General features: G+C 40.0%; 1 protein-coding gene across 1 annotated transcript in view; it reads left to right on the forward strand.

Annotated features, from left to right (window-relative positions):
* foxo3b (forkhead box O3b) overlaps positions 1-18,369 on the forward strand; it is a 40,598-nt gene extending 22,229 nt beyond the window's left edge. Inside the window, exons 3-4 of the mRNA XM_033991470.2 lie at positions 13,824-15,224; positions 15,306-18,369. Of these exons, the coding sequence (XP_033847361.1) occupies positions 13,824-15,197 (1,374 nt within the window). The 3' untranslated portion in view covers positions 15,198-15,224; positions 15,306-18,369. The remainder of the gene's footprint in view (positions 1-13,823; positions 15,225-15,305) is intronic.
* The last annotated feature ends 5,142 nt before the right edge of the window (positions 18,370-23,511 follow it).

Raw genomic sequence — 23,511 nt, forward strand, 5'->3', positions numbered from 1 at the left:
CAGAGCCAGTTTGTGCCACCATATAGGCTTTTGTGTGGTTAGTTGACTTAGAGGGCTTTCAGAATGGGCAAGAAGGGGAAACAATCCAGGAGCAGCCAACAAGAACTGAAGGGGCCATAATAAGAAAAAGGAAAGAGGCAGTGGTTGTAATAGCATAGATTTATTCATAAACTTATACAGTAGTTAATTTAAAGTTTTGGTTGTGAAAATACTTGAAAAACTAAAGATACTAAAATAAGATTACCGTTAAATTCTGATATGTTACATTTTGGCTATTAAAAAGACCAAATTTTGCTACTAGATATTTAAGATACTAAAACTAGTAATGAAGTTCAATACTCATTGAAGTATGGATTTTGGAAAATAAGTCATTAATAGGATGAAATTGGACTTTTATTGAATAGTTTTAGATCAGAATTAGGATAAAGTTGCAGTATAACATTAAAGAAAATACTATTATTTAGTGTTGAAAATCTAATTCTATTGTCTTTTTATCACTGTGGTATCGAAATTGTTATTAAGCCTTTCCTGTAGTATTGAAATGGACTTGTTAGTGCTATCCCTTCGTACTTCCAGTTTTATTATGTTATACAGGTTGTGCATTACTTCATGTAGATTGGCACTACAAATGTCCTTTCTATAGCCTTTCTGAAAAGAATGTAGCAGGAACAAAACATTTAGATTTCCATGCCAGATGCTAGCTTCATACCATGATTGGTTCCATGTGGGGTTACAGTAAGGGCAGCAGTGTCACTATGTCACTTCTGGGTAATGCTGGGTAATGCAGTCAGCCACAACTCAGATCAGGAGATTAGAGGAGTTAAACTATAGGTTCATGTCAAGGCCAATTTTCAAGTGTCATGTTGTCATAATGGTCTCTTTTCATCAGAGTGAAAGTGGATGTAAAAAAAATGGCTATATGGCTGCACAATATATCTCAATCAAATGAAATGATCAAATAAGAAATGAGCAAGTTATTTAGGCATTACAATGTCTTTTGCAAACACCATAATAGTGTCTTTCTTTGACCTTGTAGAGACCTCTATAAACAAGCTCTGAAATGCATGTGATTCTTGAGTTTAGCAGTTCATATTTCATTCTTCTCTCAAATGCCCCTGAATTGAAAAAAGTACACTGTCAACTGAATCCTAATTTGAAAACATAAATGCAAATCTAATCAGAATTTACATAATACTACAATATCATAATATTGCCAGTATTGTTGCATACTTGACCTACTTTCCATGTTGTGAGTCACCTAAAGTTACTGGATCAGTTTGATTTAGTTTCAGGGCACTCATGATAACTATCTATCATGTATACTGAAACAAACAGTGTAGGTGAAATGTTACCAGTGTGGTATTTATAGCCATCTAACATGGCTATGTGGGCAAATGCATCAATGTTCACCTATAATCATACATTAGCTAGCCTACCAGTTAACTCAACTTGCTAACCCTAAGCACCTAGTATTTATATGTCCTAATTGTCACGTGTGTTGCAGGCCAATAAGCTGTTGGGGCTTCATGGGACAGACACAAAGACAAGGATGAGGGGAGGTGGAGAAGGGGCCTCCTGTGTCCTCACTGAACCTAAGGTGTATGCTGGGGCACATATGTGTACTTGTAGCCTCAAATAACCCCCTGCTCCTATGGCAAGGGGGTATTCAGGTTCACACCATGTTTGCGCCTCGGCATAATAGTGATGAGTGCTATCTATATATGTAAGTCTATTGAAATTCCACCAGGGTCACTATGGAATTAAACTCAAGTGGACAGAGGAGCTGCCAGCCACTCACTGTGTGGAACCAGAAATAGAATCAAGGAGATACATGCTAGTGATGTATAGAAAAGTTTTTAATTTGACACAGGTTTTATGCCAGGTGCCCTTCCTCAATTAGTTATCCGGGTTTAGGACTCACTCAAATAGTACATTAGATTAGATTATTCGGCGTAATCCCTCATTACATTACATTATATACATTTTATTGATCCAAACTTTTTTTTTTTTTTTTTTTTTTTACATCAATCCTTATGTAAAACAATGATAGATGTATAATACTGCATGTACAAAAAATACTGGTGACTTTAAGGCTTCAGTCTACTTAGTGTCAATTTCAAATGTGGATAAGGGAGAAGATTTTGTATGCCAAATAATTATGGAAATCACACATCACAGCAGGCAATTTGCTCTGACAACAACAGAAGAGGGACAGTAGATTTATCAATTAAAATATTACAATCTATATTTGGGACCTGACAGTAGTAATACAAAGTGATTATTTTGCAGTGCATGTGGGCTCTTGTTCTCTTTCCCAATCCAACTGGAGTTCACGTCATGTGTTAGAGAGCTTTGTGAGCAGATCTTATCAGGTTTTTGTTTGATGTCACTCCCATGCCCTCACAGTTGGACACTCAGCCAATTTCACTTTACTGTTTGATTGGCTTTTGATGCAGACTTGAGCTGACAGAGCATTGCACCATTAGGAACAGCATCATAATCTCCTCTTTTAGAAACCTTTAATGATCTTAGTGGCAAACACATTAACAAAAAGCTTGGCCATGTGCATCTACACTGCTGTGTCCTCTTGCATCTCATCTTAAAGTGGGTTAGTCATACAACAATACTTTACATTGGTAAATAAGGCAAATCTAATAGAAAGAAAGAACAGAACCTCTTGTTGCCTATAGCTCACGGAATCAGATGAACTGGTCAGACAGAGATTAGACAAACCTACGTCAACAGATAGTGTAGGGGACTGCGGTGGTCCTTCCCATTTCGCCTCAGGAAGTCATGTGGTGGGGCTTGGCGGAGGGGCTTGGCGAAGGGGCTTGGAAACAGCTGGGGACTGGGCTCTGGCTGGTGTAACCTGCTGGAGGAGTGATTTTGTGCTGATTGTATGACTTTGGGCTTGTGTGTGTGAGTCAGGGGCTTGTCTTGTAAAGGTTAAGTACACGCACACAGACACACACACACACACACACACACACACATATAAAAGTAACAAAGTGTATCTGTTTGTAAGGTGTTCTTTCTCTTACTCTCTTACTCTCTCCTGCTCATGTTCTGTCTGCTCTTTTATTTCTTTCACTCTCATCTCTCTCCCTTTCTCTTGTCAGTCTCTTTTCTGCTCTCTGTCTCTTCTTTTCTCTTTCCTTCTGTCTTTTTGTTTCTAGTTTTAAAACTCTTCTCTATTTCTTTCTCTTTCCCTCTTTCTTTGTCTCTGTCTGTCTTTAGCTGTCTCTCTCTAGCTGTCTCTCTCTTCTTCTCTTTCCCTCCCTATGTCCTTGCATCTCTCTCCGTCTTTCTATGTATCGCTCTCTTTCTTACTTACTTTCTTTACCTCTCTCCCTTCTTGTCTGTCTTTCTGTCTGTTTCTCTCTCACTCTGTCTCTCTCTTACTCCCTCTCTCGTTCTCTGTTGTCCTTGTGGCGCTGCTGTGTAGGAAGGAGAGAGTGCTGAAAACTCCTGAGATCAGCACTGACATAAAACACATCGTCAAACAGACACATTTGACTGGAGCAAAGGTGGAGGCGTACGTGGGGTCGAGGTGGTGTGACCTACACTCGCAGACTATGGACAGAACAGGTTTAGTGTCCTGTAGTGTTGTCACGATTCTCACATTTCAAACTTGATGTCAATACTAAGGAAAAGGCCCAATATTTAATTTTGTAACACATCTTTTTTTTTTTTTTTTTTAATAGAATATAAGTGGGAATCCCATTCATTTCAATTGAAAATTTGGTAAAAGTTTCACCGTTATAATGTGATATAAACTTGGTTGATTTGTGTCAAATGTTCAATGTTTGGATGTCAACAATTCCCTCATTCTCTGTGAGGATTTAACACGTCTTTGTAGTCCGTATACCGTAAACCTATTTACTGTCAAGATCGGCAGCCCCATGCAAAATAATACAGCCTGAACAGCGATGGCGGTACCCACAGCAACTTCCAAAATAAGGTGAATAAAAAGTCTGCAGTCAAGTGGCAAAGGCCTAAACATATAATCATGTTAAACACTTTGTGTATGGCACATATCCTAAAGTCTACGTCATGGTAAACATACTGTAATAATCAGCATGTACTGTGCCTGTTTTTAGTGCCATTTAGATTGAAGAGCCCAACGAAAGGCCAAGGCCCCTACACTAATCCCAAACAGATGTGAAGTCCTGCTTCATACATCCAACACACATGCACAGGCCATTAGTGCTCCCAAACTATCCCATCTATTTGCAACCTACTGTTTAGTTAGCTGCTATTATTATGTGTAATACCATTATCGCTTTTAATCTGGGTCATAGTTCAGTTTCAGAGAGTACACAGCTGCAGTTATGACATGGGAGGCACTAACTATTAGACATGCTATTTTCCATTGTAAGGTGGTGTAATGAAAATAGCCTTTACCCCTCAACTACACATAATTTAGTTTGAATCCAGGTCTGGGCAACATGTTTTATCATGGCGAGATAGAGCTAGAGAGATACTTTATTGTTCCCAAGGAAATTCAACGTTCGGCAGCAGCAATTCAAAAAAACAGCCTTGGCAAATATCTTGATTTAAATATCTTGGCTGAGTATCGTACAAAACAGGAGGTCTGATTTAGCATATTTCCAGAACAACAATTGTGATTTTTTAAAATATATTTTCCACCTCTGTGTGCAAGCCATTCTTGTCCTGTCTGCCTATACTTAGCACAGTAACACTAATACTTACAGCAGGGGTCTTCAACCTGTAGCCTGGAAGCTACCAGTAGCCCTCCAGCCCCTTCCAGGAAACTCGCCAAGGGATTTCTGGATTATACATATTGTGCTGAATAACTCAAATGTGGTTAATTAAATGCCTGTTATCTTTGTAAATATATCATTTTGATGCCTAGTTTTGTGCATTAATACATAGAAAATAGTTTGTCTTGTATAGACATCTAACTATACCTTATCTAAGGCTTGCTGTGCCCCTTATATTTACTGAATTTATTGTAACCGCTAAAATTAGTAGCTCTCTGGCATTTTGGTTTTGTAAAGGTAGCTCACTGGACTAAAAAGGTTGGAGGCCCATGACTTACAGTCTATTCTTCACCAGTGGTTCTTGTAGGTGGAGCTTGTATAGATGGAGTAGACAGAAACAATGGGTGATACAGAGAAAGTACTGACAACAAATGTCACGTACACTGGGGTCACTGCAGGTCACACTTCACCCACAGGGTGACAGCTCAACCCTCTAGTGTTGTGGATGTAATTCTTCAGAGATACACAGTTAAATATCCAAGAAACCAAAGCTGAATATGCTGCAAAGATGGTCTGCTAAATCTACCACATTATATTTGTTTTGGGCCTAAGCCACTGCACAGCAGACAGAAGAAAAAATAATTTTGGCACAGTTTCAGAACAAGCATTTGTGTTACATAATCTCAAGGGCATTGATTACTTAACCCAGAACAGGCAGTAAGCCTACACTTTGTTTGCCAAGATTATGTACAAGTATAAGATAATAATGTTTTTATGATCCAACATATGGTGTTGTTGTTGCTTACATGTCACTCTATTCTATCTTCTATTCTAAATGTGCTGTATCTGATTTTTAAAATAAAAAAAAAGATTTTTAAAATAAAAAAACAAACAAAACAGAACTAGTTTAAAACAATCTGTGGTGTAGTGAAGTTTTGGTATCAAAGTAATGTTAACAACAACTAGCATGCTAGCAGTCTACAGTCTGCTGCTTTGACAATATGTACAAAAATTGTAGCAAGTTTACAGGTTTACACATTCAACTTTAAGCCCAATTTTGCAAAAAGCACAAACTATTATTATAAGATGCAGTTTCACGAAGTACATCTTGTCTTTGCATAACTTCACTCGAGGCACCTGGTTGTCATAAATCAGATAGCAGGGCTGCTGTGAGCGTCCTAAATGGCCCCTTCTCTTTTGTGCAGATCAGGGCAAGGCTACAGGGTGCTAAAGGAAGCCGTAAACCTCAGACAACCTCTACACTTGGGCCCACGCCTCCTTCCTGAATCCTCTGTGTATTCATGACGCCTTTTTTCTCCTAGGTTGACTTGTTTTACTTTTTTCCCTCATTTTATCACACAGAAGCATGTTTTGTAATTGTGAGCTTGCGCTATACCCTTAAGGCAGCATATATATATGGCATATATATGTCTGTAGTGTTTTGCCCTTGTTCAAATCAGGACAGGTTTAATTTTTAAATAGATTCTATATTGTGTGAGCTGCAGCTTCCCAGAGGAGTTGTGCATACCCTGCTTCAGATAATTATCATCGCGTCCTTCCCCCGCTTACCTTTTATCGTAAGTTTTGCATTAGACCAAAGTGTAATTAATCATGTAGATGCCCCACTGTGCTGAAAATGAATAGTGCCCCATTCTCTGTGGTCTATCTTTTTGTTCTTTCTTCTTACAGAGTTCATCCCAGGCTTCATCGGTCTACAGTTCAACATTCAGTTATTATTAATCTATTTATCATGAAGGACTGTATTTTGGACTGTAGATTGATATATAATTCTATATAGATCCATTTGAAACGGCAGAATATAATTAACATGAAATTATATCAGATTTTTTTTCTCTCCCTCAGTCATTATCAAGCTGCAGGGGGCTCACAATCTCTGCTGACAGACGGTGGTTCTATTTTTAAATACAGAAAGTGCTGGAGTGCTTAAAAAGGGCAAGCCAGTGGTCTACATGCAGCCAAACGATCACCCATCCCAACCCTGTGGAAAACCCAAACAGCATTCATTAAATACTGCTCTATTTGAGAGGCACCAGCTGACCGTATTACGTTCCTCATGTGTGGACTGGCTGTGTCTAGGCATGCCCTGGATGGTTTTGATGGCATACGGTGAATTATAGTTGACCCTTTCATAATGGTAATGGTGAGATGTGGGCTCATGCAAGGAATAAATACATTATCTGTTAAGAACAACAACTAAGGATGGGCGATATGCCAAGAAAAAAAACATGATTTTGATTTTTGTTATTAAAAACACATAAACATGATAGACTTTTAATCATTGCCATTTAACATAAAAAACATCTGTCTCCAAAGTTTAAACTCCAGATGCTTTCACTGTCAGAGAATTGGCTGTAGACCTCTCGATTAAAAAGACCCACCCATATCATTCACGATTGGAACTGACTGCATCTCAGTCTTGATTAAAATTTGATTAATTACACAACCTTAGAAACAACCCTCATAAATCAAAAATGAATCTTTCAAAAATTAGTTCTTAAAGTTTGTGTCTTTGGCCCATCATGAAAAGTACACACCAAAGTTTGTTTATGGCATCTTGCAGTTATTTGATTATACTGCAAAGAAAACTGCTCAGTATTTCATATTTAATATGATTTGAATCGGATACGTTTTTGGATAAATTGGTCAGTCATAAATCCCTTGGACAGCAATGTTTAAAATGTCTTTAGCCATATTGACAACAAGCTGAGAGCCAATCCCCCCCCTCCTTTGGCTGCATCTGAATCACTCTTTGTCCAAAACGTTCTTCTTGACCCATCCACCTCTCTCTCTCTTTCTCTCTCTTTATCAGTGAATGTTTGTGAGTTTTTGGCAGCTTAACTTTTGCTGTGTAGCTTTTAGGACGCTGTGTCCTGGAACAAGGCTTGATAAAGCTCTGCAGGGATGTCCTGTGTCTTTCTTTGCAAAGTAAAACGTCTTTGTCCCGTACAGACTGTGTCTCTACTCAAACAGCTGTTAGGATATTCTGGTTGGCCCATGACCAGTCTGATTTGACCCAACAAAAAACATATTTCATTTATTCAAAGGTAAACGGTCCCTTCAGTTCGACATCAAACTAGCCCGACGAACTGCCATATTGCTCGTATAAGCTATATAAAGTAATATTTGATTCAAAATACAGAATTATAATAATGTTTATAAATGTGTACTTTTCCCAACCGCCAAATTGTATTTATTTTTTTTCTTTTTACAATTTCTTTTACAATTTCTTTTTTTATTTAATTATCAGTCTCCTAAGGATCGGATTTCCCTATTTTTTTTTTTTTTTATTACAAATGTACCCACTAGCTAATCATATTAACCAGAATCCCTTCTTTTTTCCTCCAAAAGCAAATAGTCAGATCCAGTTCTGTATGTAAAGCATGAGAGGAATGAGGTGACCTACCACTCCTGCTCCAAAACACACTGACCCAATGAACGAGCATGTGACTAACCATGCCTTATTCATGGAGCAACATGATTGGCTGAGGCAGGGGGGATGGGTCGCCAACTCCCTCACCTCAGGCCAAACTGATTGGAGGAAACGGATCTGTAAACAAGGAGTTCTTTGAGCATGTGGCCTTACCCAACACTGACATAGTAGAAGGGGGAGAAGTGGCTGGGAGGGGGAGAGTGACAGGTATATACTAGAAATACAAGAGCTGGTGATGAATAAAGTATTTGAGGGTCAAAGTCCTCGCAAGCGTACTGCATGTTTTTGTTTTTCAAGTGTGGTCCGGTTAATTTAAACAGAATTATCTTAATTTAATAAAGGCATGCGAGTGGCTGTTGTCTCTGGGGGATTTCACATGAGTTAGGGTCATTTTGGAGTTAGCATGAAAAGCTTTGAGAGACAGAAAAACTCCATTGATTAAGTTTATTGGTTTGTGCCACAAGATAAAGCAGCTTGGTTGTTTGGTGGAATTCCCAGTTGATCAGTAAATGTGTACAGCCCATTGTCCCAATTTACTTTAGCCATAGCATATTTTATTACCGTTACATGCATTAACAAACTTGGAGAGCAAATACTTATCACTTCCTATTATTAATGATGTAGTTATGCAAAATCAGAATACCAAGTGTATTGTTGATTATTAAAAATATAAAACATGACCTCAAAAAGTGATCATTACAAATAAAATGAACAGATATAACTTATGTAATCTTTCAAACAAGAGATATTTCTGCACTACTGAAGTTAATGTTATGGTCCATTCACATTTTGTGCAATACTTGAACCTCAACTACATTTCACATTACATTTGCAGGCACATTTTAGCACATTCCAGATGCATAGTTAATATATCGTTCAAATATTGTCATCGAGATGCAAACAGATATAGTGAATTTCACTTTACTGTAGCAAAAAATCCAATCTATATATTTTCAAAGTTAAAATGAAACAACTAAAAAGATATGGCTGAAACTAGTGCAGTGACCCTCTGCTGGCTTCTTCAAGAGAACATAGCCGTTGTGTAACCCTGCTTTTGGACAGACTCTCAGACAAATGTTCCTGATCCCATTTGCCTTGGAGGATGTCAAAAAGGGGGCGAGGACTGGCAGCGGGACAGTAACATAAGCAGCTAGCATTTCTGCTGCCAACCGGCCCCTGGTTCTCTTGCCAGCGTCCACACTCACACAGACAAACCAACTCACAAATACATACAGCCAAAACATACAGCAAACAGACAGGGAGAAGAGAGGGGAGGGGGCTGGCCGGGGTACGAACATATGATTGAAGGGAATGGAATGTTCTGTCTGCTCTCCAGTGCTGGGACGGGACGAGGGGGCGGGGCTGTGAGCAGAATCCCAGGATAAATAACTGTCCTCTCTGGGTATATTTATAAACCACTCGTACGTGTCAAAGCCGCACATTCCTCTACACCACAACTTAACTAAACTCGCACTGGTCACCTCTAGTGCAAATGGAGTAACCGCTGAATTAAATTACAGTGAGATAAGTGTAGTGCAGTGTTGTTTAGGTGTTTTTTTTATACAGGGTGATGGTTACATTCAGGCTTAAGAGGTGAATTATTATGTAAAATCAACTTTTATTAACCATGATATAACGATGTTCCCTCATCATTAGCTTACCCAAAGTTGTATTTCGAGTGATTCATGCATGTTTGTAAATTTAAATTCTGGTTTGTCTTACATTTATGGTTTCTCTGTACTCGCAATAAAAACATTCAAAATCTCTTGAAACAGTAAAATATAATAGAGGATGTGGGCCTCTCAGTTCTGCAGTTTAGAACAAGATATAAATGGACCTATTTCTATAATCAAGCTCTTTTAGATCACACTTGCAGTTGTCAATGAAAAAATGTAAAGTCATGATCTATTGATGTTAAATACTAAATATATAAAAACATCACGTCGTCTTTATTGTACAAATGTATGGTGTACTGCTTCTAAGTACTACTGGTATTACTGTGCTATTATTTTTGCTAAAAATCTGGTAACTTCTATAATCTTCACTGTTACTAATTTCTACCACCTATATGCCAAGATGCAATTGTGTGGATTATAGATTGTACTACTATTACACAATTTCTAATTTTGATTTGCTCATTTAGACACCTTTTTTTGTAAAAGTAACTTATTTTGGAAACTATTTTTATGCTCAGTAAACATGTTTTTGTTTGTAGTTTTGTAAAAAAGAGAACATCACATCATGTCCATTCAGGATAAGAGTGACCCTACCTCTCTCTGACCCTGACACTCACCTCAGATTAATCCTGCTTTACATAACGCCTGATAACGCCTGGTTATGTTTGGCACAACTACCATAGGTGTGAAGTTCTGTCCGTCCAATCAGAGCCACCCCAGATGTGTGTCATGGGCGGGGCTAAAAAGCGTGCAACCCCTAAAGCACTTTGACCTTTGACCCGGTTTTGTCTTCCTAAGTCAGTGGCTGCTCGTGTGGAGGCAAGAGTGGGTCTGCTTCACATTATTTAGACCAATCAAGCCGGAGTGACGCTGTGTTGTATCTGGGTGATGAAATACACTTGCAATGCTAGGCTGCCTCTGCACTGCCTGGCTACCTCTCCAAATCAACCAATCAGAAAGCAGCCAACCTCCGCTCCATCCAATCAGAGAGCAGCGAGTTAAACATTTTGACCAATAACTGGATGGATTTTGAAAGTGACCTCTGTCTAGGGAGGGGCACTATATGTTCTGTATGCTTTTTGGGTTGCCTCCCTTCAAAATGTCAGTTTACATAGTACTTGTCTTGTCCTCTGTAGACATTTACACACCTCCAGAGATAAGGGTTGGGAAAAATACTAATTGGGACTATACTTACATTTACGATATATGTTTAAAAAGTAGGATTCTGTTCAGAGTGCACAGTGTAAACAACATTAACATTTAAGAGAAGACTGAAACATGAAGTAATACAAGAATCCCACACATTTAAATTACAGGTACAACAAGATATTTCTAAAAAGCACAGGATATTTTGTTCTTTGCAGAGGACATTCTATTATCTAAATAATTACAGCAACTGCATCATCTCACAATTTAGACTTGATTGCGATATATTGCTCAGCCCTAGTAGAAATAAAATGTCACAATTTAGTACAGCACTTAAGGAATAGCTGCTAATCCAAACCACATAGTTACTGGCATTGATGAATTGTTCCCACATGTTGGTGATGGACATAGAGCCTCTGTTGTTGAGAGTGTTGGCTGCAGCTGGCCAGTGCATTGCACATACAACACAGCTGGGGCCTCTCCCATGAACTTTGCCCATAAGGCTCTTCGCTTGGTCCAAAAATGTAACACAAGTGAACCTGGAAACCAAAGCACTCAGTCCAGCATCGGCCTTGTATAACCCAGTTTCATTTAATCTATGTTAATTTGAGAAAACATTTAGATTTAGTCTTACACTTAAGTCAACATTTAGTCAAAGCGTTTTCAACCTAGCCTCATTTGAGTGCTAAAAGACACTAATTTCACAGTTACTTCAATTGTACTGTAACAACATAAGTTATTGTAAGAATGTAGGTGTATTTTAATACGCATACATATTCCAAGTGTCTTGCCTCAGCCATATTTTTAAATGTTAACCAATGACTTCTTACACTTGCTTGAACATAGCATAAACACTCATTAAAACTCTTATAAGCCATGGTACAACATGAATTAATCTGGCTCAATTTCTCACTACTGTCTCAACATGACAGTTTATGCTGTTGGCTATGGAGTAGTGCTTTTTTATTAAGTGTAGCTTAAGTTATGAATCAGAGCGTTGGCCTCTCTGAGCTGAGCTGTTTTATTAATGGGCATGTGAAAACCTCAGAGGAGCAGCTGCAGTTCATAGTAAGCATAACAAATAATGTACCATCTGTGTGATGGTGTGTGTTCCATAGGGCAAATAATAACAGGACAAATGCAGGTGATATATGGTTTGATATGAAAGCTTTTCATCCACAACTTCATTAATAATATTAGCTTTTATTTTGTTTATTGCTTAAAATCCAGCTAGCACTTTCTCATACTCCAACTAGTCATGTGCCATTTTGAAGTTTTTTTCTTCTCAACTGTGGTGCTTTGTATGGGTTTGTCTTCAATATTTCTCACAACCAACTCAAGTTCCTGTCATGTGATTGGATGATTAGACAACAATTTGCTGTAATAGACCTGCATACTTACTATTCTCTGCTAACACCTGCCTGTTACTGAACAACCTGATGTCAAGTCCTGTTTACATTTCCTGGCAGCTGGAAAGAATTACCGTATGTGTGTTTGAGTGTTTTAGCATTACGTCATGTCTTTAGAGATGCTAGCTAGCTAATGGTAAACATTGGTCTCCGTGGAATCCCATTCTCATCTTACCTCACTCCGTCCCAGTCACCAACCTTGGGAAATGCACATACACACACCCATTCATAAGTAAAGTCTGTTTTGTTTACGGCAAATGCGAAGTAATGGCTATTGAACACCCCTGCACCAAATGGCATTTCTCCTGTGTATACCAAAATCTCCTTGACCCCTTACAATCAAGTAATTTTAGCCTCCTGACTGAGCTGCTTTTGACCAGGAAAAACAAGCTATACCAAATTGCCTGTAAACTGTAAAAGATGGGGCCCCATTTCTTGGAAAACAATATTGTGATTCCCACCAAAAATGTTGGCGGCCATCCTCTCGGCCCCAGAAATGTGTTCTGTTTTAGTAAGTTCAAATATACATAGAGAGAGAAAATCAGCAGCAGGGGATGTGTGCGCTTGTTGTGGAGGGCGGTTAGCTTGTTTATATGAGAAGACATAACATAGGCCTGGAGTCCCTCAGGGCACATAAGAGCTACATGTTTGTGAAACAACACAAAGGGAGGAAGACAGAACGCAGTGGAAAAACAAATTAAATTAACTAGAACATCTAAAGTTTAATGGAGGAATTGAGGAGCGATTTAGTAAAAGCTATAGAGACTGGTTGTTAGGACAGCAATTTGACTATTTAGATGAATTAAATTTTGGGGAAAAAACTGTGTAGGCTACATGTTTAAACCAGGAACAAGATTTTTCATGTCTGTTCATGTCATTTCTAGCAACAGAATCAAAGCCAAGGTACCCCAGGCCGCTGTGTTCCTCCCTGACCCTGCACTAGTTCACACTACACCTACAATGTGTGTTGTAGGCTCATTAGCAGAGCTCTGGTCTAGTCCTCTCTCTCCCCTCTGCCCCAAGAGAGATTGATCGATACACAGATGACTCACACTGCACAGACACACGGTACACTCTGTGTTGTTATGCAACACAAAATCGTACTGGCTTTTCAATACAGAAGAGATGCTTGATTATAGCACATATCCACAGCACAAAAGCGATGCAGGGAACAATGCATACATCAGAGCTTAAAGCTGCTCTTGGCTAATTTGTTTGTCTATATTTACTGTTGGAACAATTGAAACAATAGCTTATATTGTTTTGTCTTGTCAACCAGATCAATGTTCAGCATTACCATTAGTGGTGTATAGATCCAAATTGTGTTTCAAGACAACTGCTCTCTCAATAGTTAAAAAGACAGATCAGAGTAAATGGATAGCTATAAGTCTAATTTCTTTCTCCTTTTGTGTTTCAGAACTCCATCCGACACAACCTGTCGCTGCACAGCCGCTTCATCCGGGTGCAGAATGAAGGCACCGGCAAAAGCTCCTGGTGGATGATCAACCCTGAGGGAGGGAAGGGAGGCAAAGCTCCACGTCGCCGTGCCGTGTCTATGGACAATAGCAACAAATACACCAAGTCAGCCCGCGGTCGCGCCGCTAAGAAGAAGGCCGCTCTCCAGGCTGCGGCTGCAGCAGGAGAGGGTGGAGACAGTCCCTCAGGCTTGTCCCGCTGGCCCGGTAGTCCCACATCCCGCAGCACAGAGGAGCTGGATGCCTGGACCGACTTTCGCTCCCGCACAAACTCTAACGCCAGCACCATCAGTGGGCGCCTGACGCCCATCCTGGCCAACCCTGAGCTGGACCAGGTCCCAGATGATGAGCCCCCTCTGTCGCCTATGCTCTACAGTCCTGGCAGGACAATGTCGCCTGGCAACAACACAGCCAATGGGAAGGCAGCACCAACAGAGTTGCCCCGCCTCGCAGATCTAACAGGTACCATGAATCTGAACGATGGACTCACAGATGACATAATGGATGAGCTATTGGAAAACATCAACCTGGTGCCAACCACTACGGGACAACCCCCAAACGGATCTTCAGGCTTCGGCTTTGGCTCCAAACCAAACGGACTAGTCTCTTCCTCCTCCACCTCGCCCGCTGCCAACCCATCTACTAATGGCAGCAATGGTTTCAGTAACTCCATCTTTGGCCCGCCTTCCACAGGGTCCACCCTGCGCCCCTCTCCCATGCAGACCATCCAGGAGAACAAGCAGACATCCTTCTCCATCACCTCTCATTTTGGCAGTCAGACATTACAAGACTTGCTGAACTCGGACAGCCACAACCACAGTGATGTGATGATGACTCAGTCCGACCCGCTCATGTCCCAGGCCAGTGCTGCAGCTGTAATGTCCCGCCGTGGCCTTATCCTCCGCAACGATCCCGTCATGACCTTTGGCACCACTGGAGTTCACAACGTCCAGGGGCACAGTAACAACCAGAACACACTCCGGCCCATAAATGGTCTGACTCTTAACAACGAAGCTAACATGTTGGCTAATGCCAAGCAGCTCCTGAACTCTCCTCTGGGGAGCAATGGCTCATCCTCCATGCAGATCGACACATCCATTTTCATGAACGGGACAGTTTCTAACGGAGCCCCTCTGAACCAGGACCGCTTCCCCACAGACCTGGACCTGGACATGTTTAATGGGACTTTAGAGTGTGATATGGACTCTATCATCAGGAGTGAGCTGATGGACGCAGACGGACTGGACTTTAACTTTGACTCTTTAGTCAACTTCACCAGCACCAAGCAGACGTCCCAGAGCTGGGTCCCTGGCTGAGCAAAGATCAGGCACCAAGCACAGCAGGTAAAAGATCAGATCACATATGAAAGAATGAACACATTATCAATGATTTTGTTTTTCATAATTATTTTCAATTTTTTGCAGGTCTGAACTGTGTGGACGATTATTACCTACACCCTTTTTGCCAAACCTGCCATCAGCACAAACAAAATAAGCCTGTTTACAGACACTCAATGCTGAAGATCAGCCTCCAAACCTCCTGTGAAACAACACTTAGAAACAAACTGACAATGACAGAGTTATGCAATTTCTCAGTCCTGTTCTGTTGTAATCCAAGGCGTTTCAGGTCGATTGAAGTGAAGAGGAGAGACCTTACAGTTGTTCCCAATGAAGATTCAAGTTTAAAATGGAGAAGTGATGTGTCGTGTTGGACAAAAGAAGACTCTCCCTGTGTTTTTATCCTTGTGATTTTAAATGTTCAGTGTTTTGTTTGAACGTTTTCTGTTTTATCATTATTTGGCATCATACCTATCTGTACAAAATGGAAAAAAAATGTATTGGTGAAATGAAAAGATGGCAGTAGAGCTATTTTGTTTAATGCACATAACCAATATATATATATAAAACAGTGGTGGTAATGGCGTTAGGATGTAAAATGCACTTCAAATTTAGCGCTTATAAACTGCTGCATCCTAAGGGTATACTTAAATTTGCTTAAACATCTTTTTTTTATTTGTTTGGGAAAAATAACTGTAAAATTGTCCAAAATACTGGATTTATATGAATGCATATTTGTACAGAGCAAATCAGGAAGGAAAAACTTGTTTTGAGATTTATGATTACAGCATATGATGTAGCCAAAATAAATAGCTGTTCTTTGGGTTTGTGAACATTTCCACAACAGGTGCTACTATGTAAACAGTGTTGACTCCTGTCCTAAAGCATAAACCATTTGAAATCAGTTTATTTTCAGTCCAGCCATGACCCCTGCAGCAGCCAGATGCAAAGGTCAAAGGGCACATGGATTTTTAGGCTCATTCCTTAAGCCATTTTTCTCAAGTTCATAATATGTCAATAAGCTACTACTATGTCTCTGTATATTGCCAAATTACTTGAAAATGAACAGTAGGATCTGCTGGCAGCCAAATCACATTAATGCACACATGCACACTGATTGACTTGATTTCCTTGTGCTACTAACATTCTATCGAAATGTTGCATGACTTTCACTGCAGAAAAACTGTCAACTTTTTAGGACATAAGTCAAAACCTTTGAGAAGATGTTTTTTTTTTTTTTTTAAATCATCCATTTTTGCCGGAGAAAGTTTGAAATACAATTGGATGGTTAGGAGAGAGTAGTAGCAGTAACTGAACTCAAATAAGTATTTATTTTTCATGTTGAGATAGTGAAAGGTATGTTGTATCAATAAATAAAAATTTTAGCATCAAATCTTACCAAAGGAGTTGAATTGGATTAGAAGAATGGACCCTATTCATGTTCAATTGCCTCCTCAAAGCCTCAGTTCCTCGATTCTGAGCTGTCAGTCATCACTGCTGAGGACGAAGGCAGATTCCTATTGGCAGATTCCTATTGGCTTTCTCCTCTCAGTGGGTGGGATTTATACGGATTCTAGTAAACAGAATTGAGACGCAATCTCAAAATCAGCTTTCCTTGTTCACTTCCTTTAAGGTGCAAACTTATGATGTCATCCTAAAGTGACGGATTCTTTTTGGGGAGATTTTCTGATCCAGAATGAAATGCAAGCAAGGACACAAGGAAATCAAATGCACTTTTATACACACACACACACACACACACTGACATATGAAAACACGTACCAGAGATCTGTGTTAAGCTCTGCTGTTTTTACATCTTGTGGGGCCTGTTATGCATTACAAAAACTCAGGGGGGTTGAAGCAAATCTAGTGGTCTTTGAAACAGATAAATGCTGTGTGTTGTGAACTTATAACCTGTGAACACGACGAAGAGAGAGGAGCATCAACTTTTATTTTGTGACTTTGAGTTCTCCTCCTTCCTATATTTTGTCTATCTTCTATGAATAACCCATCCATTTCCCTCCACGACGCATACAGCACGTTAGCCTGTATGCATGTATGTATTTATGCATTATGATTTGTGTAAAAATGCATATACTCACTCGCTGTTTCGTCCTTGTAAATCTGTATTGTACTTGAGACCCGTTTTTGAGTTTTGTAATACCTCTGAAGGGATAGGTGAAGAGTTACGTTACACCTGTATTGTAGGAGGGAACACTGTTACTACCAGCCTTCTGAAAAAAAAATGGTGAAAAAAAAACACCAATGTTGTAGCATCTGGAGACCCTCATGCCACAGAGGGCCCGCCCTTGTTGTGTATAATAGTGTACAGATGTGTGAATAGTACTTTGAAACCAGGCTTACAGAGGAGTGCATGGTTGGCAAAGGGTGAATAGTTACCGTGCGATATGAGGTTTAGTGCATGACAAAAATTTGCCATGGTGCCGTCCCTTTAAGTTTTCAGGAGAATCAGTGTTTTTTTCCCACCAAAATACACCCTCCAATATTAGTTGTTATAAGGTGCAAATAAAAATATCTCACTGTTAATTTTGGCACTAGACATTTCAAAGCCACCCTCTAACTTTACATGTTGTAGTAAGCTAGCATCACCAAAACAGTGAACCAGGGAAACACAAGCAAAAATCTGTTCATCAGTATATAGAATTAGATGTTAAGTGAACCAGCAAATAACTATAAAAATATTTTTTATCAGTACTTACTACAGGAATAATCACTTTCTACTGTCAACGTCTTTTAGTTCTAAGGGATTATAATCACAGATTGATTTATGTATAATGCGTGTAAAATATATTTTCTCTTTTGGGAGATAAATTACACCTTTACACCACAACTGCTTTATACCGGCACAATTTCACAAATAAAATCTCAAAATATGCAAAAACAAGCAAAAAACTGACAAGACATACCACTAGATACCTTAATCACCTCCTTTGTCCACTTCTTGTAAAAAATCCTAAGGCCAGCTTTAACTTCAACCTTTGCCCTTCGAACTTTACACTTTATAATGAATCTTGCTTCTTCTCAACTTGATGTTAGTGGGTATTTTTCCTGTGTATTCCATTTTAAATTGTAATCTAGTTTGTATAAGAAATGGTGCGCATGTAAATAAAGCTTGGTGAGGCTCCATACACATTATTGTGCTGTCATTTTTTCAGTTGTGGGTTTTTATTTACAAATGTGTGTATAGTGGAAATATTTTATAACCCCAATGTATAACTGTTTTTGTAAAAAAATAAACATGAGTGGGCTTGCTTCTCCATAAATCTGATATTCCACAGTAGTGGCTTAAAACGTATCTATTTCCATGGAGAATATCAAAAGAAAAATTTTATTTTGTCAACTGGATGAACGTTTTAGAGTGAAGATGTTTCTCCACTGCCTTATATCTATCTGAAGGGAGGGGTGAACTACACTGAAACTAACACACCTGCTTTAAACAGTTTCTGTTTGTTAGCTAGGTCTATTGAACTACACTAAGTGTGACCTGTGCCTGAGTCATATTTTGCATAATCGTTCAGACCCCTAATCAGTGCTCTCACTGATTAGGGGTCCAATATAACTCCATCCACTATCCACTGAACTTTTTAATGCACAGTATGGAGTAGACCACATTGCTTTGTTTGTGGCTCATGGTTTTGTCCTTTGTGTGAACCAGTTTCTGTCTTAAAGTGTTTGTAGATTTCAAATAGACCAGAATTTCATGCTGTCTGAAAAGCTTTTCAGACACACCTGCTGTTTAAATAGTTACACCTTTTCTCCTAGGTTTAGACTCCCTGTAGTCCTATATTTTAGCTCTCTTAGATCTATTGGAGGCCCATTTTGGATGTCCACAAACAGAATATGCTTGTAGGAACCACCTTAACTGTGTGTTGTAGTGTACAAATAACTCTGCAGTGGATGGTGTGAACAGCAGGTATTGGTCGGTGTGTGGGGGGTTCCTGAAGACTTCACAGGTCCTCTCCTATAGTTGCACAATTTAAGATGGCCAATTTATTCTCCTTGGCCTTTTCCTGTGTGAACTAGATGTTCAGATCTACAGCATTAATATGTGCAGTAAAAGCTTCCAGATCTTTTTTTATTTTAGTCCAGCTGTCATCCACATAGCGATACCAGTATGTGGGTGGAGTGCCTGGAAACGAGGCCAATGCATTCTGTTCAAATACTTCCATATATAAGTTAGCAATAATAGGACAGACTGGTGAGCCCATGGCACAGCCGTGGATTTGCCTGAAGAAGTTTCCTCCGAAATTTCCCCTAAGAAATTCTGGTGTGTTCTCAATATGGTGCTCCGTGTTGCCAGGATGATCCTCAGGTGTTTGGCCGCATTATACATGATGGATGCTACATCCAATGGGTTTGAGCACTACTCCCTGTTTATGGAGTTTTGGGAGGCCATAGATGCAAGGAATGGAAGATAGAATCTGTAATAAAGTTGTTGATCAATAATGTTGTCCATCTCCAGCTTCTGTAAGCAGTCTATGATCACTGTACTGGTAGGGTCTTGTTTCAGTAATTCATAGGTTGTGGTGTGACTGAAGAGGTTGTTCACCTTAGACTCGTAATCAGCTAAGTTCGGGATCATGGTGCATCTCCCTTTGTCAACTTATAAAAAATGTTGATGCTGTGGTCCTTCTCTAGAGCAGACATGGCCTTATTTCCTCTGATGTTACATTGGACGTGGGCGCTGCTAAGTGCAGCTGTTACTTTCAGTCTCAGGTCTCCAGCTTCTGTCTCTCTGAGCTTATTGTTTCTAATGACAGTTGCTGCTGTAATGTAATGTCCAATGGGGGAATCTGGTTAGATATTACAGAGACGTTCAGTCCTTTGGAAAGTACCTCTTTGTCTGGGTGAGCTCACGGTCAGAAAGGTTTTTCACCCAGCATTCCTTGTTCACAGGTTGGCTGGGTTCAACACCATTTCCTTTGTCTCCACGATCCCTGTGGTTAGGTTGTTTTTGGTGTTGCATAAACTTTTTTATATGACGTTCTTTGGTTTCCTTGTGTCATTTCAACTGACCTGTGGCTATGAAGTTGCTGATCCTCTGAAATATTTCTTCTAAACTAAAGTAGCTATCCTGTTTTACAAGCTTTCTATTTTAAAGTTCTCAATGAGAAAATTCAGATGGGTAATTCTAAGGCTGACCATCTCCCTAAGGTAGTTAAACTGGCTGACCTATGCCCTGCTTCTGATACCTTGCCTTCCTCTGAAATACCTTGAGTTTTAAGTGTTTCTGTCGACCTCTAAGGTTAAAGCAGAAGTGATTCCTATTCTGTTTTTTCTTGGTATTTTCTTCCAGGTGTCTTACCAGTTTGAGGGTGGTTTGATGAATGTGTATTTACCCAGGCAATAAAAATACATTTTAGATCAAATATTTGTATGTAAAAACGCATTCATTTTCACTACAATTGTTAAAATGGACTAAGGCAAACTGGAAAAGCTCCTCTGATCCAAGAAACACAAACTGATGACAAATCCAATTTAAATTTCCATAACAAGTATGATTTCTTTCTGACATGAAACAGCCATTACCTACATCTGATAAATTAGACAAATGTGTTGTTTTTGTATGTTGTGAAATACGCACAGTACGGTCTATGAACTTGCTGCTATGAAAGGAATTCCTCGGGCCCTGTTCTACACATGCTGTCAATTCACAACTCACGCTAACTCCATTTTTGCCTGACACACATAGCACCACTCTGCCTGCTCTAGATAAATCTAGTGTCAGCTGAAAGAAACCCAAACGGTAAAACAACGCTGTGTTCTGCTCAAGTTCCTAGAAATTCCCCTTGTGCAATATTTGTTATGTGGATGGCTGCATTAAATGAAAGCAGACATACAGCAAGCCTCTGATACTTGACACCAACCCGACCAAGTATTTTTGAACACTTGTTACGAAACATTAAGATGGAAATGTACTATAGAGGCTCAGGCTACTGCACCTGGACCACAGTAAAAGAACATGTAAATTTCCACTGGCACAAGTAAACATAGGATATCCTAATAGGTCTTGAGGCTATCCATCCATCCATCCATTTTCTTCCGCTTATCCGGGGCCGGGTCGCGGGGGCAGCAGTCTAAGCAGGGACTCCCAGACTTCCCTCACCCCGGACACGTCCTCCAGCTCCTCCGGTGGGACCCCAAGGCGTCTTGAGGCTAAGGAGGCATAAATAAACACTAGAGCCACAGCAACTCACAACTCCATCTACAGGCCAAGGATGGTGGTGTAACTTCTCTGTTTTTTAGATTTCTTGTAGTTAGTCAAAGCTGTACACAACATTCAGTATGAACAAGGGTTTGGCATTTTGAGAACCACTGGGTCTAACATGGGTAATATAATTAGACTATTTCAGGTCTAAACGAGGGCTGAATGCTATAGTAACTCTACATAAGAAATTTCCCAAAGGAAGATCAAAAAGTGGATAAAAGCGACTGTACAGCAAGCAAATATTAGAACAGTAGAGGACCACCAGAAGCAGCACCACAGTTTGAGAAACACTGCTATGTGTTCTGTAGATTTCTTACCACTAGGAGACTCCTGTCAACTCCAGTAAACTCTTCAATAAATATGAATAATTGATTAAATGTATCTTTAAGAGGAAATCTACAACACATAATTGACCATAAAATATTAATGTGTCATAATACAATACATATAACAACACATTCACGTACTTAGTCATCTACATAGTTGATTTGATGTGTCATAGTTTTTATGACACTGTAGATACCTCCACATAAATACAGTGCTCTAATTTATTGTCATAGACACTTGGACATAATGACTTGTGTGATTCATCCTTTTGAGTTTTCTTTTGAATGTGCAGTGAGACGCTGTGTTTAGGCCTGTAACTCGAGCGCACATGCACACACACACCACATGTGTTAGTCACCGCGACCTGCCAAACCATGTCAGGCAGCAGCTCTCAAAGTGGCTCTTTTATTTGTCCTCAGAGCAACCACAAACAGAAACTCAGGCGGCCTAAGCTCTCACAGCAAGGCACAAAAGACAGCAGATATACACACAGAGTTACTGTACTGTTACGTGTAAGAGTGAAAAGACTTGAATATTTCATAGGTTTTATGTTCTTTATGTTCCAGCTGACCCCTTTTTAACCAATAGAAGCTAGTTAGAATTGTACATATATGTTCAAATTCACCATTATTTCTCTACAAAAATATAGAAAGGAGACAGCTAATGATTCTATACTCTGATTACCTAAAAACAAATAAATCTGATATTAAAGATGCTCTATGTAATTTTTGCCCATAGGGCTCACCGCCCGCAGAGGGTTTCACAGGGTTCGGGTGCACAGAGGACTGGGCAGCAGTCAAGGACGGGTGTCTCAGTGACCCAGTCTACAGACACAACATCTGGCTGTGGAATGTCACCTTGCTAGGGGAAAAGGAGCCTGAGCTGGAGGTTGAGAGGTACCAGCTAGATAGTCAGGCTCACCTCCACACACAGCCTGGGCTCTGGTACCCAACTGATCTGAACCCAAGTGGTGTTCTGTTAGATAAGATAAGATATGCCTTTATTAGTCCCACAGTGGGGAAATTCAAGTATTGCACCACACAGTTAAAGAACAGAAGGAAAATGGTACATGCAATAAAACAAGATAATAGATAAATAGCTTAAAATAATTTAAAAAATAGACTTAAAAATATACTAAAAATAGACTATAATATAACATCTCCATAAAGTGACTTGAGTATTGCACATAGGTATGGTTGAATGACACATGTTCAGTGTTAACAGTGTTCATTGTACAGTCTGACAGCAGCAGGAAGGAAAGACCTGTGAAACCTCTCCTTCACACAGCGAGGGTGAATCAGTATGTCACTGAAGCTGCTCTCCAGGGCAGACAGAGCGTCCTGCAGGGGGTGAGACTAATGGACTTAATGGACTTCTGTGCTAGTCACAGTTTGTCCATAACAAACACCATGTTCAAGCACAAGGGTGTCCATCAGTGCACATGGCACAGGACACTTGGGTGAAGAGAGGGGCAGAGCTGTCAAATGATCACCACCTGGTGGTGAGTTGAATCCGCTGGCGAAGGACGAAGCCCGACAGATCTGGCAGGCCAAAGCGTCAGGCTGAAGAAGGAGTCCTATCAAGCCCCATTGGCTAGTGGGACTCCTGAGGCACCTGATAGGCACCAACGGGCCAAGCGTGCTGCAGCGTTTGCAATTGCCAAGGCAAAAACACTGGGTTGGGAGGAGCTCGGGGAGGCCATGAAGGAGGACTATCAGTCGGCCTCAAAGAAATTCT

Source organism: Periophthalmus magnuspinnatus, chromosome 24, assembly GCF_009829125.3.
Source record: "Periophthalmus magnuspinnatus isolate fPerMag1 chromosome 24, fPerMag1.2.pri, whole genome shotgun sequence".
In the NCBI taxonomy this organism is placed as follows: Eukaryota; Metazoa; Chordata; class Actinopteri; order Gobiiformes; family Gobiidae; genus Periophthalmus; species Periophthalmus magnuspinnatus.